The following is a 19,200-nucleotide window of genomic DNA, read 5'->3' on the forward strand; positions in this document are numbered from 1 at the left end:
GAAAGAACACTCCTTGCCCACTGCCGCTGGTCTGGGCCAGTGCCGCCGCTTTTTCCAAACGGCGGCCAAGATTTCCTGTGGCAGTCTTATAAGATCACCGCTTGAAATCTTGGCGGTTGTTTTGAAAATGCGGCGGAATGAGCCAGAGAGTGGCGGCAGCGGGCAGGAAAGAGTAGGTCTCTTTCTTGCCCCCAAAGTGGCCACTAGACCACCAGGTAGACCTGGGAGAGTGGTGGGGGAGCCAGCCAGCCTGCCTGTCTTTGCTGAAGGCTGGGATGGCCCACTGAGGTTCGGGGGGGGGGGGCGCCTGTGGGGAAGCCAACCGTCCAACCTCAGTGTGCAGATTCTGAGCAAACGTGGAATTCTGAGTGGTTGCAAAATTCTGCACTCAACAGTTGTTTGTGTGTATTTATTTTTGCAAAGTCTGTTTACATGTGTGAAAAAGAGGAACTAAAAGACATCAGAAGCAGTGTGAACAAATTTGTGGTGTTGACAAGTCCAGTATATCGATTTCAGCATCGGAGACATCATTCTGAATGGCTTCTGGAGCTATATTGGACACTGGGAAAACACAAAGGCAAGGATGTGTCTCCACCTGCCTCGGCAATGAGTGTCAGTAGTACTCATTGGAATTGAACATCCTCCAATCCCACTCCATGGATGAGGAAGGGTTTGTCTTAATCATTATCGGAGTGAAGGACTCCTATGTCAGGCGTGAAGCAGAGGCTGAGAAGCAACATTTGATCCCCTTTTGAATCAAGGTGTCAAAAACACTGAGGTATCAAGATCTTCAAAACCCTTGAAGCACCCCTGATGTGAGGGAGTTTCTCTTTCCGAGCTTTTCTCCCTCAGGGCACCAGTTCTTCAGCAACCTCATTCTGGACCTGACCGTGGAGTCAGTAGTCTGAGGCAGGCACAGACTCATTTTCCCTTTGGAAGTATTTTTATGAGTCTGATTTGGACCACTCAGTGTCTGAGAACGTTTCGGAGAACCTTTTTGGAGGAGAGATCTCTTGGTCCTCCTTCGACTCCTCTTTGCCACATGAAAGGAGAAAGTTGTCCCTAGGGAAGCTCTTTCTTTAATTTTGCAGGAAGATGGCCAAGTCCATCCCATTTGAGTTGGAGACTGAGGAAGAGCCAAAGACAGAGCTATATCCCTGCTTCTCCACCCCACCCCCAGAGGAAGCTGTGTCAGTGCCCATGCACCGAATTCTTAAGAATGTACAGATGAAGCATTGGGAGACCGACCACCCTCTCTGTACATCAGATCAGTAAGAAAGTCAGCCGTATATGGAGAGTCCAAAGGCTCCCAAATTCAAGAAGCTCCAACTCCCACATCATTCTATGGTGGTTAAATTCTTTCTCAAAAGAACCAAGAGTTCCAATATTCATTCCTCAGTGGCACCAGAGAGGGAGGCTCAGACTTTGGAGTGTTTTGGGAAGAAATTTTCCAGAATGCTATGCTCACATCCTGCATAGCCTTCTTGCCAGCTCTTAATGAGCATGCACTTCGAATCATTGTGTACAAAGTGACAGAGTTTGCAGACACTCTCCCTCTGGGAAATGCTCAGAAACTTTCTAAAACTAGTAGCTAAGATCGGGGATGTGGAAAGCACATGATCTGGGCAACCTTTGATGCTTTTGAGACGGCATCTAGAGCCTCTGCCATGGGTATTGGGTTGTGCAGACTCACCTGGTTGCGTGCCTCAGACTTGGAGCTTGTGGTTCAGGAGAAAGGTGGCAGACATTTTAAATGAAGGTAGTATTCTTTCTCTGAGGACAAGCAGGAAAGCTAATTCTCACATGTGGGTGATGTCATCCATGGCACCCAATGTAGCAATGCTGCCTAGTGTAGTATATCTTTTAAGAGCTTGACCATTGTGCTCCCACCACTCGTGCAGCAGTCAGTGCCTTCCTGCCCGTCTCACGAGCATGGGACCAGTCGATCTTTTTTTTCATCCATGGTGAGGGGAAGACGCATTTTTTGTGGCTCTTTGTGTGTGCTTGTTTTGTTTTGTTTTTTGTGAGTATTGCTTGTCCCCTCTTCGGGATTGTTTTCTTGTTTTCCCCCGTTTATTCTTCATTTATTTTGGCTCTGTTTTAAGTTTCCTTTATTTTTTTTGAGGCTCGCAGGGCCGTCTTTGGTCTGAGCATCGGCCGGGTGCTATTCCTTACTTTTTTGGTGATTAGCTCCTTTGTTTATATTCATTTAGCCACTGTTTTTCCTTCCATGTCATCAAGAGTTCCCAGTGGCTTTAAGCGCTGTACTCGGTGCATCTCTGGGGCTGGTACCCATTCCTGGTGTAGCCAGTGTTTGAGACCAGACCAAGACTCTACTAACTATTCTTTTTTTGGAAAAAACCCCACAAGTCCAGAGAGGCACAAAAAGAGAATTTTTGAAGCCAGGTCCAAATTGTCAATGTTGGCATTGGAATTGGCATCGGCGTCTGTGCTTGCACCGTCACCGGGTACATCAGTCTCTATGGCTACTAGACCTTTATCAGACACTGGGAGTGGACATGCATAGAGTAGTTCTCCACCTGCCTTGAAAGTTGGCTGCTGTGCATTGCCCCTGGGACAGGTCAGCATTGGAACCGACAACAAGAAGATGGAGGATTCGCTGTCCTCCTTGTTGGCACCGAGTGATGTTGATGCTCAGCATCGGGCGAAGGCCAAGAAGCATAAAGATAGATCAGGTACCCAAGAAGTGTCAACACAGGGAGGAGCGCTGCCCCTCCTATTGAAGAGGTGCCTTTGCGCTGGTCTCGTAGTAGCCGGTACTTGGTACCCGAGTTGACACCAGTGGTTCAGCAAGCTGTGTGTGACCTGACGCCCCAGTATTTCCTGATGTTTACCTGTGATGAGTGGATCCGGGCCATGCTCCTAGAGCACTTGGGACTTTTACAGCAGAGTTTATTGGCAATGGGGGTGACCTTGATTGGCGGCCACTGTTGGAAACAGGATACTGGGCTTGATGGATATTCAGTCTGTCCCAGAATGCAATCCTTATTTTCTTCTAAAGGCCCATGTGGTCAAACCCATTCTACCAGGGGAAGAAGGGAAGGGATTCCAGGTACTTCCGTGTGCCAATGAAAACTGGGGGGGATGCGCCCTATCCTATAGACCTGAGGGCCGTGAACAAATTCCTGGCCAAAGAAAAGATCAGGCACTGCTCTTCCAATGAATCAGGAACAAGATAAGCTTCCTTTAAGTCCAGAGAGCATAGCCAATATGCATATCTCAATATTTCCAGGCCACAGGAGGTATCTTAGATTTCGGATGGGAACACATCACTTCCAGTACTGTGTCTTATTTGGCCTAACATCATCTCCCAGGGTTTTTACAAAATGTCTAGCAATAATTATGGCGTCTTTAGGCAGACTAGAAGTCCATGTGTTACCCTACCTGGACAATTGGCTGGTGAAGAGCACATCTAAGGAAGGTGCTCAGAAGTCTATGCGGAGAACTAGAGCTACTAGGGTTTGTTTTAAACTACCCCAAGGCCCATATTCTCCCAGTTTGACAATTGGAGTTCATTGGAACCCCACTGGATACATGTAGCAGACACAAGCTTTTCTCCCTGTGCTGAGAGCGGATGCTTTAGTCATTCTAGCCACTCAGTTTCATGCCAGCCAGCAGGTCATGGCTCAGCAGATGTTGGTTTCTAGGCCACGTGGCCTCCACTGTGCATACAGTTCCCTTGGCATGTCTTTACATGAGAATTGCCCAGTGGACCCTAGCTTCCCAGTGGTCTCAAGCCTCTGGGAACCTAGCGGATGTCATCCGAGTGACTCCAGAGTTAGTTCAATCCTTCCTGTGGTGGACAATCCGATCCAATTTGATCATGGGACTGCCATTCAAAATTATTCAACCCTGGAAGGTGCTGATGACGGATGTATCCCACCTAGGGAGGGGAGCTCACTTGGATGGTCACACTCAAGGTGCTTGGTCAGCACAGGATCTTCACATCAAATTTCTGGAGCTCTGGGCAGTCTGGAACATTCTAAAGGCTTTCAGAGATTGGCTGTTCAAATTGTGCTCAATTAGACAGACATTCAGGTTGCAATGTTCTTACACCAAGAAGCATGGGGGTATGGGATCTTACCCGCCGTCAGGAGGCTGTCCGGAACAGGATAGTTCTTTAGAGCCACATACCTGGTGGGAAAGTCCAGCAGCCTGGCTGACAGACTGAGCAGGGTCATGCAACCACACGAGTAGTCGCTCAGCATGGGCATTCCCTGTGAGATTTTCTGAGAGTGGGGCACCCCCTCATTGGATCTCTCTACCATTCCTTACAACCACAAAGTCCCTCAATACTGATCCGGGCTCAGACCACACGACAGACTAGCGTTGGATGCCTTCCTTCTCTTTTGGAGGAATGATCTTCTGTATGCGTATCCTCTCATTTCTCTTGTGGGGAAGACTTTGCTGAAATTTAGACAAGACCGGGGAACCATGATCCTAATTGCCCCATATTAGCCCAGACAGATCTGGTTCTCTCTTCTTCTGGAGTTATCCTCCAAAGAACCTTGGAGATAAGTGTTTTCCGACCCCCCTCATAATGCAGAACGAGTGGTCTCTTCCATATCCCAACCTCAGTTCTCTGGCCCTCACAGCCTGGATGTTGAGAGCTTAGAAGTTGCTTCCTTGCATCTCCCACTCCAAGGGGTTGCTAGCTTCCGGAAAAGATGCCACTAAGAGGTGTTATTCTTTCAAATGGAGGAGGTTTGTCTTCTGATGTGAGGGCAAGACCCTATATCCTCTTTCTTGCCCTGGCAACTAAGATTTAATTCTGAAAAATACAGGGTCATGCACTTGGGTCACAAAAATCCGAGGGAATGGTACAGTATAGTATAGGGAATGAAGGGTGGGACTTGAGGGTGATTTTGTCTGATGACCTTAAAGCTTTCAAACCGAAAAAATGACTGTCAAAGCCAGAAGGATGCTTGGCTCATAAAGAGAGGGATGACCAGCAGGAAAAAAGAGGTGATAGTGTCCTTGTATAAGTCTCTGTTGATGCCTCATTTAGAGTACTGTGTGCAGTTCTGGAGACTGCACCTATGGAAAGATATAAACAGGATGGAGTCGGTCCAGAGGGCAGCTACAAAATTGGTCTTGAACACAAAAAATATAGAGACAGGCTTATGTACCTCAACATGTTTACGCTGGAGGAGAGGAGGGAGAGAGGAAATATGATAGAAACGTTTAAATATCTCAAGGGCATTAATGTTCAAGAAGTGAGCCTTTTTCAACTGAAGGAAAATTCTGGAATGAGGGGCCATATGATGAAGTTAAGAGGGAATAGGCTTTGGAGGAATCTAAGACAGTTTTATTTCACGGAAAGGGTGGTGGAAGCTTGGAATGACCTCTCGGTGGAGGTCGAGGACTGTGTCAGAATTTAAGAAAGCGTGGGATCCCTTAGGAAAAGGATGAGTTAGAGGTTACAGGGGATGAGCAGACTGGATGGGCCATTTGGCCTTTATCTGTTGTCATGTTTCTGTGTTTCTACACAAACCCTGCGTGATTTCCTTCTACATCTCTCTGAGTCAGGTGAACCCTTACAGAGTTGGTCTTATCAAACCTCCAGCTGTTTCATGGGACCTCAGCATCTGTTTAACCCAGCTGATGAAAGCTCCTTTTGAGCCACTGGATTCCTGTCATCTGAAGTACTTGACCTGAAAGGTCTTATTTTTGTGGCAGTTACTTCAGCTTGCAGAGTCAGTATGCTTTAGGCCTTAGTAGTGGATCCATCTTACACAAAATTTCATCATAATAGAGTAGTTCTGTGCACACACTCAATGTTCCTTCCTAAGGGTTTGTCTGAGTTTCATCTAAATCAGTCTGTTATCCTTCCAACATTCTTTCCCAAGCCTCATTCCCATCCTGGCGAAAGCGCACCGTACACTTTGGCGTGCAAGCGAGCATTGGCCTTTTATCTGGAGCAGTCGAGGTCCTATAGACAGTCTGCCCAGCTTTTTATTTTCTTTGATCCCAACAGGATGGGGGTCACAATCGGGAAAACGCATCATTTCTAAGTGACTGGCAGGTTGCATATCTTTTACATACCCAAGCTGGGCTGACACTTGAGATTCATGTCAAGGCTCACAATCTCAGAGCCATGGCGGCATCAGTAACCCACTTGATCAGCCTCTATTGAAGAGATTTGCAAGGCTGCAATTTGGTTTTCTGGCCCCACATTCACGTTCCCCTATTGCCTTGATGCGTCAGTTGGTTTGGACAGGCAGTTCTGCAGAATTTGTTTGGGGCTTAGAATCCAACTCCACCCTGTTAGGCCCTTTTTATTCTGCTCCTGGCGGCACTCTCACAACCAGTATGTATATAGTTTCAGATTAGTTGACTTCTTTGACCTTGCCATTGTGAGTTCTTGTTGTCCTAATGTTGTTTTCCATGAGCCCAGTAGCGAGGGTTTCCCACATGTGAGAATTAGCTAGTGTACTTGTCCTCAGAGAAAGCAAAGTTGCTTACCTGTTCCGAGGACATTAGGCCACATATTCTCACATACTCTTCCACCTCCCCATGTAGTTGTCTCATACAGTGGTGGAAATAAGTATTTGATCCCTTGCTGATTTTGTAAGTTTGCCCACTGACAAAGACATGAGCAGCCCATAATTGAAGGGTAGGTTATTGGTAACAGTGAGAGATAGCACATCACAAATTAAATCCGGAAAATCACATTGTGGAAAGTATATGAATTTATTTGCATTCTGCAGAGGGAAATAAGTATTTAATCCCTCTGGCAAACAAGACCTAATACTTGGTGGCAAAACCCTTGTTGGCAAGCACAGCGGTCAGACGTCTTCTGTAGTTGATGATGAGGTTTGCACACATGTCAGGAGGAATTTTGGTCCACTCCTCTTTGCAGATCATCTCTAAATCATTAAGAGTTCTGGGCTGTCGCTTGGCAACTCGCAGCTTCAGCTCCCTCCATAAGTTTTCAATGGGATTAAGGTCTGGTGACTGGCTAGGCCACTCCATGACCCTAATGTGCTTCTTCCTGAGCCACTCCTTTGTTGCCTTGGCTGTATGTTTTGGGTCATTGTCGTGCTGGAAGACCCAGCCACGACCCATTTTTAAGGCCCTGGCGGAGGGAAGGAGGTTGTCACTCAGAATTGTACGGTACATGGCCCCATCCATTCTCCCATTGATGCGGTGAAGTAGTCCTGTGCCCTTAGCAGAGAAACACCCCCAAAACATAACATTTCCACCTCCATGCTTGACAGTGGGGACGGTGTTCTTTGGGTCATAGGCAGCATTTCTCTTCCTCCAAACACGGCGAGTTGAGTTCATGCCAAAGAGCTCAATTTTTGTCTCATCTGACCACAGCACCTTCTCCCAATCACTCTCGGCATCATCCAGGTGTTCACTGGCAAACTTCAGACGGGCCGTCACATGTGCCTTCCGGAGCAGGGGGACCTTGCGGGCACTGCAGGATTGCAATCCGTTATGTCGTAATGTGTTACCAATGGTTTTCGTGGTGACAGTGGTCCCAGCTGCCTTGAGATCATTGACAAGTTCCCCCCTTGTAGTTGTAGGCTGATTTCTAACCTTCCTCATGATCAAGGATACCCCACGAGGTGAGATTTTGCGTGGAGCCCCAGATCTTTGTCGATTGACAGTCATTTTGTACTTCTTCCATTTTCTTACTATGGCACCAACAGTTGTCTCCTTCTCGCCCAGCGTCTTACTGATGGTTTTGTAGCCCATTCCAGCCTTGTGCAGGTTATGATCTTGTCCCTGACATCCTTAGACAGCTCCTTGCTCTTGGCCATTTTGTAGAGGTTAGAGTCTGACTGATTCACTGAGTCTGTGGACAGGTGTCTTTCATACAGGTGACCATTGCCGACAGCTGTCTGTCATGCAGGTAACGAGTTGATTTGGAGCATCTACCTGGTCTGTAGGGGCCAGATCTCTTACTGGTTGGTGGGGGATCAAATACTTATTTCCCTCTGCAGAATGCAAATAAATTCATATACTTTCCACAATGTGATTTTCCGGATTTAATTTGTGATGTGCTATCTCTCACTGTTACCAATAACCTACCCTTCAATTATGGGCTGCTCATGTCTTTGTCAGTGGGCAAACTTACAAAATCAGCAAGGGATCAAATACTTATTTCCACCACTCTATATCTATATTATTGTACTGATTGGTCCCGCTTTCACAAGTCAGGCAGAAAAGCACCCACACATGCGTGGTGGGAGCCTTGCCTTGAGCTCTTAAAGATATACTAAGCTGGACAACTTTTCTGCACTAGGCACTGTGGATGACGTCACCCACATGTGAAATACTTGTTACAGATAAATAGCTTTGCTTTTTGGTGACAAGATAAAGGAGGTTTTGGATCTCATCAAAAAAAGTTCCGATACCATCAAGCCACTGCCTCGGTCCAGTCGTGGCTTGACCTCCACATCTTGAAGGTATATTAGCAGAAGGTAATGGAGGACCTGCAACTCTCAAAGATATAGATATCCCCCCATGCTCTCAACCACCCCAGAACAACCAGGATTCACCCTACTGCCTAATAAGCAGATGCTCTAGAAGTCCCAGCAGGCTCCCCAGTTAAAGCAAGGGGGGACAGGCTTTTGAATGGCTCCAGGACAGCATAGCTACAATCCCAGTGTCATGGCTGTGGCCATGCCCCACATCCAGACTCACCTTTTCTTCTGGTGGTAAGGCTCTGTGGCTTCTCTGCACTGCGTTCCTCCTGCACTGATGTTTCTGCTGCCTGTTTCCCTGTTCTCCAAGCCTCATTCCAGAGACTACCCAAGCTTCAGTCTGATCTCCCAGTATGTTAGCGTCGCTTTGGTGTCCTACTGTGTTCCTCAGTGTGTTCCAAGCCTCATTCCAGGGCACCAAAGGTTGTGACATTATTAGTGATGGCCTTTATAATAAACTTTTGGACCTTCACACATTGCCTTTGCAGCAAGCCAGTCTTGAGAGCCTGGCTCTTGAGAGCTCCAACCAAGCCCTGTTCCTGGCTCCTGACTAGCTTGTACTCTGCCTAGTCTGAGTGACTCGCCTGCCGCAGCCAGAAGGCTCACCTTCCTGAGTTTGTGACAGATTGCGAAGGCCATGAGCTTGGCTGAGTCACCCATCTAACAGATGCTTCAGCATGTGGCTCTCCAGCTTCAACACTTAGCTGGTTCTGTCCTGGACCTGCTTCCAGTCCTGGTTCCAGTTCCAGCACAAGCTTCAACTACTAGCACAGCTTCTGCTTTCAGTACCATTCCAGTCCAACACAGTTTCTGCTTCCAGTACCATTCCTGTTTCCACTCCTGATTCCAGTTCCAACACAGCTTCTGCTTCCAGCACTGTTCCTGCTTTTAGTTCCAACACAGCTTCTGGTTCCAGTTCCAGCACAGCTTCTATTTCTCTAGTCCTGGTCACAGTTCCAGTACAGCTCTTGCTTCCAGTTCCAGCACAGCTTCTATTTCTAGTCCTGGTCACAGTTCCAATACAGCTCTTGCTTCCAGTTCTAGCACAGTTTCTGTTTCTAGCACAGTTACTGCTTCTAGTCTTGGTTCCAGTTCCAGCACGGCTCCTGCTTCTAGTTTTGGTTCCAGTTCCAGCACGGCTCCTGCTTCCAGTTCTGATTTTGGTTCCAAAACAGTTTTTGTTTCCAGCACCACTGCTGCTCCTGCACAGCTTCCTTTGATGCCTGTGAACAACGTCGCTTGGATTCTGTCATCTGCTGTTATTTTAGCCACTGCTAGTATTTTTGATGTTCCTCCCTGGGCTAGTGGATTTCAGGCCAAGGTCTATCCTGAGCAGCAAGCGGTGACAAAGCCCCCATGTCAAGAGAGCAAGGAGGCTGCGGATCAAGATTCAGGTCTTGACTAGGGGTTGTCTTAAGAAACCTCCTGATATCATGTACTGTGCCCGAAGAACCGGACCCTAGATATAGGGTCCAGGATGTCCCTGATTCCAGGGGGGGCCTGTGGTCTCGAGGACAGTCATGAAAGTCAGCTGGCGACTGTTTTACTCCAGCCCTGTTTTCCAGTTGGTCATGTTTACAAGATCCAGCCCTGTCTTCAAGCTCCAGCCTTGCATTCAAATTGCAGTCCATGTTCATGTTCCAAAACCCATAAGCAGGTTTCACCGAAGTTACCCTTGGAATCCCAGACCTCCTGCGGGGTTCACGGGAGCCTTGAGGGGGAGATACTGCTGTGGCCCGCAAGCAAACTCAGCTTTTCATCAGGTGATCAGGCTCCTCGACTGTTCACTGCATTCCTCCTGCATTGATGACTCTGCTGCCTGTTTCTCTTCCAAGCCTCATTCTAGAGACTATCTAAGCCTCAGTCTGATGTCCCAGTATTTTAGGTTCACTCTGGTGCCCTGCTGTGTTCCTCAGTGTGTTCCAAACCTCTTTCCTGGCCACCAGAGGTTGTGATGACATTTGTGAGGACCTTTATAATAAACCTTGGTACTTTCATGCATTGCCTTCGCAACAAGCCAGTCTTAAGCCTTGTTCCTGACAGCTCTGTACCGGGCTCCTGCCACAGTCGAGCCGTGTACCGGGCTCCTGCCACAGTCGAGCCGTGTACTCTGTCTAGTCCGAATGACTTGCCTGCCGCAGCTGGTTTCTCACTGCGGTCATAGAGCTCTCCTTGAGTTCATGACACCCAGTATTCATCCCAGATGACCTTCTGACAGGAAGGAGGCTGAAATGTTTCCAAGAATGATTGTCCCTTATTATCTTAGACATGTGGGTTCTCAAACAAAAATCCAGAAAGTTGCCCTCCAAGAGCATCAAAGTTAAGCTCTAAACACCAGGAATTGCTTACAAAAGAACTCTTCCCTCTTACAGGCCACTGCAGTTGAACTGATTCCAGCAGGGGAAAAAGGTCAAGTAATTTCTGGTTATCAAGAAAATGGGGGGATTTCATCCCACCCTAGACTTAAGGTCCCTGAAAAAATATCTGGCAAAGCAAAAGTTCAGGATGGTTTCCCTTGGCACCGTACTCTCCATGATTCAGGAAGAAGATTGGCTGTGTTCTCCAGATTTAAAGGACACATATACCCATGCACAGATATATCCCAGTCACTTGAAGAATCTCGGATTTGGAGTAGGGAAATGCCACTACTAATACTATATACTGCCATTAGGCCTCATAGTAACATAGTAGATGATGGCAGAGAAAGACCTGAACGGTCCATCCAGTCTGCCCAACAAGATTAATTCAGATGTGCTACCTTTTGTGTATACCTGACCTTGATTAGTATCTGCCATCCTCACAGCACAGACTGTAGAAGTCTGCCACCCCCCACCACCGGGTCTGCCACCCAATCTCCGATAAACTTCTGAGGATCCCTTCCTTCTGAAGAGAATTCCTTTATGTTTATCCCACACATTTTTTAATTCTGTTACTGTTTTCATCTCCACCACCTCCCGCAGGAGGGCATTCCTAGCATCCACCACTCTCTCCGTGAAAAAGTACTTCCTGACATTTTTCTTGAGTCTGCCCCCCTTCAATCTCATTTCATGTCCTCTAGTTCTACCGTCTTCCCATCTCCGGAAAAGGTTCATTTGCGGATTAATACCTTTCAAATATTTGAACGTCTGTATCATATCACCCCTGTTTCTCCTTTCCTCCAGGGTATACATGTTCAGGTCAGCAAGTCTCTCATACGTCTTGTAACACAAATCCCATACCATTCTCGTAGCTTTCCTTTGCACCGCTTCAATTCTTTCTACATCCTTAGCAAGATACAGCCTCCAAAACTGAACACAATACTCCAGGTGGGGCCTCACCAGCGACTTATACAGGGGCATCAACACCTCCTTTCTTCTGCTGGCCACACCTCTCTCTATACAGCCTAGCAACGTTCTAGCTATGACCACCGCCTTGTCACACTGTTTTGTCACCTTCAGATCCTCAGATACTATCACCCCAAGATCCCTCTCCCCGTCCATACATATCAGACTCTCTCACTGCCTAACACATACGTCTCCCGTGGATTTCTACTCCCTAAGTGCATCACTTTGCATTTCTTTGCATTGAATTTTAATTGCCAAACCTTAGACCATTCTTCTAGCTTCCGCAGATACTTTTTCATGTTTTCCACTCCCTCCCTCATGTCAGCATCCAGAATGTTCACAAAGTGTCTAGCAGTAGTTTCGACATCGCTGTGCAGAATAGGGGTGTATGGATTTTTCCTAACTAGACGATTGGCTAGTGAGGAGCACATCAAAAGAAGGAGCACAGGAATTGGCGTGCAGAACTATTTGTGCTGGAGCTACTAGGATTTGTCATCAATTACTCCAAGTCCCACCTCAGCCATCCCAGCATTTGGAATTTATAGGAACCCTGCTCAACATGACTAAGGTCAAGATGTTCCTCCATGTCTAATGAATAGAAGCTCTCACTTCTCTAGCCAATAGGTTCAACAGAGTCAGCAAGTATCAGCTCACCAGATGTTAAGGTTGCTAGACCATGTGACCTCCACAATGTGTCATACCTATTGTATGGTTCACCTAAGTGCAACTGGAGCTTATCACCGTGTAGAGGATAAGCCCATCTCTGCTCATCTTTTAGTTATTTGCTTCTTGAGGGGCTTGCTATCAATGAAACATTACATCAAGCCCCCCCCCCCCCCCAACCATGTTGTGGGATCTTAATGTTGTCCTTACCTTGCCGATGAAAGTTCCATTTGAGGCACTTTATACCTGTCACCTGAAGTACCTGACTTGGAAGGTCTTGTTTTTGGTGGTGGTCACTTCAGCATGCATGGTCCGTGAGCTCCAAGCTTTAGTAGCTGATCCACCTTACACCAAGTTTAATCACAGCAGAGTGGTTTTTGTAGATATGGGACATGCTGGACATGAACCCAAATGGCAGGACTACGATGGTAGCCTGACAGTTATGAGTAAAGCTAGGCCTCACAGTACAGGTCAAGAGGGCAAGTCACTGAGAAGCTAGATAACAAGGGTGGCACAGAATCTCGTGTCCTTTTCTGCTTATGAAAGAGCAAAATGAGCTGACATGAAGAAATAATAGAAATATGCTTTGCAGGAGAATATGGTTTATAACTTTGCTAATCTAAGGGGAATTTTCTATTAACCCCTGTTAACCACGGAAGCAGGTGGGTGGAGAAACAAATATGGTTACTGGGAAGATAATTTCGCAAACCAGAATGACTTTGCTGATGTTAAGTAAAAATGCTATAATATATGATGAATCTGCAGTTATAATTTGATGAACCTGTAACCCCAAGGAAATATGCTATGACATGAAGATTTTGCATTTCTAATGATATGTATATGGGACATGAAGTTATAAAAGTTAGATCCATGGACCAAAGTAGCCAGAGAACTAATGTCAGTGGTCACGTTTGTGCCCCGGTTAGTCTCTCATGAGAATTGACTGTATTACTCAGCCTATCTGATTATATTCTGTATCGTTGCTTGGTAAGAGGAATAAATAACTATTCTCATATATCCGTAGCCTTCTGAATTTATTTGTCTCCTCACTTAGTGGGTGATAAGTACATTATTGCCCGGAGTGGTGGACACTCTAGGCTATGGGTAATTAGTAGTTTATTACTTGGGGAGGGCAAAAAGATATTACATTTTGTGCACTCATCCTAAGTTCCTTTCTAAGGTAGTGTCGGAATCCCATCTTAATCAGTCAATTGTTTTGTCAACATTTTTTCCAAAACCACATGTCCATCAAGGTAAAAGTGCACTGCACACTTTAGTCTGCTCCAGATAGAAAGCCAAGTCACTCTTGCAGTCCAAAGTCCATAAAAAGTCCACCCAGCTTTTTATTGTTTTGACCCCATTAGGTTTGGGAGGGGGTGCCATCATTAAACATACTTTCTAATTAGCTCACAGACTTCATTTTCTGTGGAGGGTCATATCACAGCTCTCGACATCAGAGCCGTGTCTGTATTGGTTGCCCATCTGAGGTCAGCCTTCATACAAGACATTTGCAGAGCTGCAACGTAGTCTTCACTCCACGCAACGTAGTCTTCAGTCCACGTGTTAACGTTGCACTACTGTCTAGAACAAGATTTCCAACAGGACAGCCAGTTTGGTCTGACAGGCCTTCCAAATAATTTTTGTCTTCAACCCAGCTCCACTCCCCCTTAGGCCTGTTTATTTCTGTTTCAGACTGTTAAAAAAAAAAAAAAACCCAAAGCCAAACAGTTGCACTTCTCAGTTTGTCAGTGAGCCTAGCTTGTTGCAGTCTTTTTTATTTAGGACAGTCTGGTAGCTGGGGATTCACACCAGTAAGTATATTCTTCATCCTGCTTGTCCTTGGAGAAAGCAAAGTTACTCATCTTTAGCAGATTTTCTTCAAAGGACAGTAGGATGAATATTCTTACTGCCTTGCCCACCTCCCTTTGGAGCTGCATTCTATCAATGATTGTACTAGACTGACATGGTCTTGTATGGTGATTGCTTGTCATGCACGTATATGTAATGAGGCACTTCAAAATGCTTCTAGAAAACGCTGGGGAGCCTCTCCACTCTGGACTCCATTGGTAATGTTACCCAACAGTAAGACTATTCATCCTGCTGTCCTCAGAGGACATCTGCTACAGGTGAGTAGCTTTGCTTTTTGCATACGTTCTCATTATTTGCTTCTCATTACTGTGTATCTGGTGATATCTTTAAATTAACGTGTGTTATGGTAATGTAATGTGTTGTTGTTTTTGATGATGGATATATTAATGTATTTCCTGCACTTAGATAATTTTACAGTAATACTTTCAAAATACTTTTGCTAGATATTTTTTTAAAACTCATAGCCTTCTATTGCATGTAAATAGTGTCATTTACCAGAATATTCTTGATTTAAAAATATGAAATGGACCCCCTTTGTAAGGAGATTGCCTATATAGATTATCTTGTATACCTTATTGGCACTTCTATGTACAGAAAAGAACAGATTGTATGTGTTCATTTACATATTGGTGTCCTGAACTTTAAAATCCTTTATCTTTATAAACTCCTTTTATTTATACTCCTCTGTCCTTGCATATCAGTTAACACTTGTTTAATAATTGGGACATGAGCATCTCTAAAATGAGACCAGAAATTAGTTTTATAATTCCAATTAATTTTTTAAAATTATTTTCCCTTTGAAATATTCTAAAACATACTGAGGTGTAAGATTGTGTATGTTGTTATGTATTGATACATTCAAATTCACATTTTGAAACACTCATATTTTCTTTATTCCTTCTTAGCTGATAGAATCAACAAGTACTCTGGATGGTGCTATAGCTGCTGGTCTGTTAGTATATGACAGTAAAGGTAATCACTGTTCACATTTTTCTTTTCCGTTGTGATTTACATAAACAGAAAGGGGATGAAATAACTGAAGTTTAAGGTTTGTGGACACTTGTACCAATTGTCAAAGCCTCACCTTGTGCATTTCAAACAAATGAGCATGAGGTTTGTAGAGCCTTGGCAACTGGTACTACTGCTTGCAAGTTTCAAATTTGAGTTGTGTATATATACTGTTAGGTGTCCAGTACATGTGTGTGCAATTTTCTCTTGTGGGTTAAGATCAGTTAACTGAAATTGATTGGCAATAAGCAACATTAAGTAAAACAAAGGGATGGTTTATCTTGAAGCCATTGTTGTCAAATGGTCTAGTTTTGTTTATACCATGATAGTAATGAACCTCACTGTATGTGGAGTATATCAATCTCTCAGATTTAGTGCTGTTTACCATAGCATTTGCTTCATGCCAAAAAGAGATATCTTATGCAATTCAAAGGACAGTGATTACCAAACCTGTCTTGAGGGAACCCCAGCCAGTCAGGTTTTCAGGATATCCACAGTGAACACTGAGATTGATTTGCATACACTGCCTCTTTGGTATTCAAATATATTTTATACATACTTGTGAATATCCTGAAAACCTGACTGGCTGGGGTTCCCTCATGACAAGTTTGGGAATCGCTGTCATAAGATGTAAAATGTATAAGTAGCCTATTCAGGTGTGCTGGAAAGTGTTACTCCTGGGTGAATTTTGTGCTACTGCACAGTGCAGAATTTGCACAGAATTCCTCTCTTCTGCACACTGCGCAGAATTCTGCTTTTCCCGCACAAAATTCTGTGCCATCTGCTGAATGTACTCTGTTTCTGGCTAGCTGACTGCTTCCCTCCATCTCTGTCAACCTGCACACGCACCAGTATTGCGTGCAAGAAGAGCTGCATAGCTGCACATCGGGCTACTTCTACCTTCTCTGCTGCTTTAATCCAACGGTTCCTTCAAGCTGTGTGGCTGTACGGAGGCCCGTGTGGCTCAATGGATCAGTCAGGCCTACGTACAGTCAAGCAGAGAGAGAAGAAAGGAGGGGGTGTCTGGGGAAAAAGGTGGATAACGTTGGGGAGGGGGGTGTGGCTGAAAAGAAGGTGGATGGGAGTGTGAGTGCCATGGGAAGGGGGTGGAGGGCTGTAGGAAGGTACATGGGGTTGTGTATGTCAGAACTAGGATTTTAAACATTCCAGTATTTCTCAATCAAAAGTTCTGATGCACTGTTTTTTCGTGGTGCCATATAATAGTTTAACTGATGTGTTTTGCACAAGTTGTAGTCTTCATATTGGTAGTGAGGTAATCCTTGAAGTAAGTAATTGCAATAATCTAGTCTGCTCATAATTAGAGTAAGGATTAGCAGTCAAATTGAATGCCTAGTAGAGAGCACACAGAATCTGTCAAAGTACATAAAAGGATTTTTGTACTACAGATGAAATATGGTCTGCAAATGTGAGCCAGTTTATCTAAAGTAACATCCAAAATTATAACTCTTAAAGGGATTGAAACATCATGTATAGATGGTAGACAGGGGAGTAATGGTGAATCACAGAACGGAAAAAAGATGGCAATTGTTGTGGAAGCATTTAGTTTGAATCCTTTTTGTGATAGCCAATCCTATATAATAATTCTCACCTCCAACGTTCTAATGTGCCTGGGACTGTGGATCCCTCGGAAGTGGTCTGCTAGGCAGCTTAGAATGTACTGACGTTAGTGATGTCACTGACAGCTGATTCCCAGTTTCCCTACTCCTCCCCCTGCCTGGGAATCAGCTATCAGTGCGCCGCTCCCTGCCACTTCGGAGCAAGTGGCAAGGAGCGGGGCAACACAAAACACCCCCCCCCCCCCCCCCACACACACACACACACACATGTCATTCCCTCCCATCCCATTCAAGGAGCGCGTGTCCCACCGGGCGCCGTAGACTCGAGCCACACAAGATGGTGGCGGCATGCAAAGCCTGCCACAGAGCGTAGGTAGAGCGGAGGGAAACGGGCGCGCCTCCCTGGGGACCCACCGCGGCACTCACCGGGCCCTCTTCACGTCGCTGAGGTGGCACCGATCACGGTCCGATGCCCGGCTGTGCACAGGATGCTCCCGCCGCCACCCGCTTCTGCTCAGCGCCCTTCTGACAGGCTGAGGGAAGCCGAGCCGGAGAACAAGATGGCGGCTCCTCCATTCCCCTCCCCTCTCTACTGCTCCGTCTGAGGAGGTTGGTGTGCAGGCGCGCGGGGTGGGCGGGGCATGGGTGGTGAGCGGCTGTGTGGCTCTCACGAGAGTTCCAGGAAACGAGCAGGAGAGAGAAAATAGCGAGCCGTGCCGAGGGCGCGTAGTTAAGGCGGGACTGGCCGGAGATGGAGTGAGAGGGAAGCTGGAGTAGATGCAACAGCACAGTTAATGCAGTGAGTAACCGGCTGGGAGGGAGGGGCGTGAGGGGCCCTTGAACTGGAAGGGAAGGGCGTGAGGGGGCCTTGAACTGGGGGGGGGGGGGGGGGGGGGGTTGGAACTCAGAAGAAAGGGAAGGAGGGAGGTCTGGAACTCAGAAGGGAGGGATGGAGGGGGGTCTGGAACTCAGAAGGAAGGACAGCAAGGGAGGGGGGTCTGGAACTCGGGAGTGAGGGGGTCTGGAACTCAGAAGGGAGGGAGGAGGGTCTGGAACAAGGGAGGGGGGTCTGGAACAAGGGAGGGGGGTCTGGAGGGAGGGAGGGGGGATAACCTTGCTAGCGCCCGTTTCATTGCCTACCGAAACGGGCCTTTCATACTAGTTTGCAATAATACCCAACTTCTGAGAAATATTAGCAATAATTTGTGGAGATTATGGTTGGAGAGGAAAAAAGTTGGCTATCATCTGCATAAATTGAAAAGCCTAGAGAGTTTGAATCAACAAGGCAGATGGAGACAGAAAAATGTTAGAGGTGTAATCATGGTGCCATCAGCCTGTATGCACACAACTATCCTGCTAAATAAAAGCAAGAGAAAAAGGAAACCAATATGGTTCTCCAAGCAAGTGGTTGAGAAAATAAAGGCTAAAGAGTTGGCGTTCCAGAAATACAGAAAAACTCAAGAAAAGGAACACATGGAGGATTACCGGATGAAAATGAAAGAAGCCAAGAGAGAGATATGACTGGCAAAAGCGCAAGCAGAAGAACAAATGGCTAGAAATGTAAGGAGGGGTGACAAAAATTTCTTCAGGTATATTAGTGAAAGGAGAATGACTAAAAAGGGAATTGTGAGACTAAAAGATACTGCGAACCGCTATGTGGAAAATGATGAAGAAAAAGCAAATTTGCTAAATAGATACTTTTGTTCTGTTTTCACAGAAGAAAATCCTGGAGAAGGACCGCGATGGACTGGAAATAATACAATTGAGAATGAAGTGGATACAGCACCGTTCACGGAAGAAAGTGTGTATCAACAACTTGAAAAGCTAAAGGTGGACAAAGCCATGGGACCGGACGGGATCCACCCCAGGATATTGAGGGAGCTCAGAGAGGTTTTGGCGGGTCCTCTTAAAGATTTGTTTAATATATCCTTGCAGACGGGAAAGGTTCCGAGGGATTGGAGAACGGCGGAGGTGGTCCCTCTTCACAAAAGTGGTGATAGGGAAGAAGCTGGAAACTACAGGCCGGTAAGCCTCACTTCAGTTATTGGAAAAGTAATGGAAGCGATGCTGAAGGAAAGGATAGTGAATTTTCTGGAAGCCAATAAGTTGCAAGATCCGAGACAACATGGCTTTACCAAGGGGAAATCGTGCCAAACGAATCTCATTGAGTTCTTTGATTGGGTGACAGGAGAATTGAATCAGGGACGAGCTATGGACGTAATCTACTTAGATTTCAGCAAAGCTTTTGACACGGTTCCCCACAGGAGGCTCTTAAATAAACTGGAGGGGCTGAAGATAGGACCT

General features: G+C 46.0%; 1 protein-coding gene across 3 annotated transcripts in view; it reads left to right on the forward strand.

The window, feature by feature from the left end:
* Window positions 1–19,200, forward strand: part of SMARCAD1 (SWI/SNF-related, matrix-associated actin-dependent regulator of chromatin, subfamily a, containing DEAD/H box 1) — a 314,928-nt gene that overhangs the window by 67,147 nt on the left and 228,581 nt on the right. For all 3 annotated transcript variants that reach the window (XM_030190695.1, XM_030190696.1, XM_030190698.1), the window contains one exon: window positions 15,217–15,283. In XM_030190695.1, coding sequence (XP_030046555.1) covers window positions 15,217–15,283 — 67 coding nt within the window. The remainder of the gene's footprint in view (window positions 1–15,216; window positions 15,284–19,200) is intronic.

The sequence above is a fragment of the Microcaecilia unicolor genome, chromosome 2, assembly GCF_901765095.1.
Source record: "Microcaecilia unicolor chromosome 2, aMicUni1.1, whole genome shotgun sequence".
Classification (NCBI taxonomy): domain Eukaryota; kingdom Metazoa; phylum Chordata; class Amphibia; order Gymnophiona; family Siphonopidae; genus Microcaecilia; species Microcaecilia unicolor.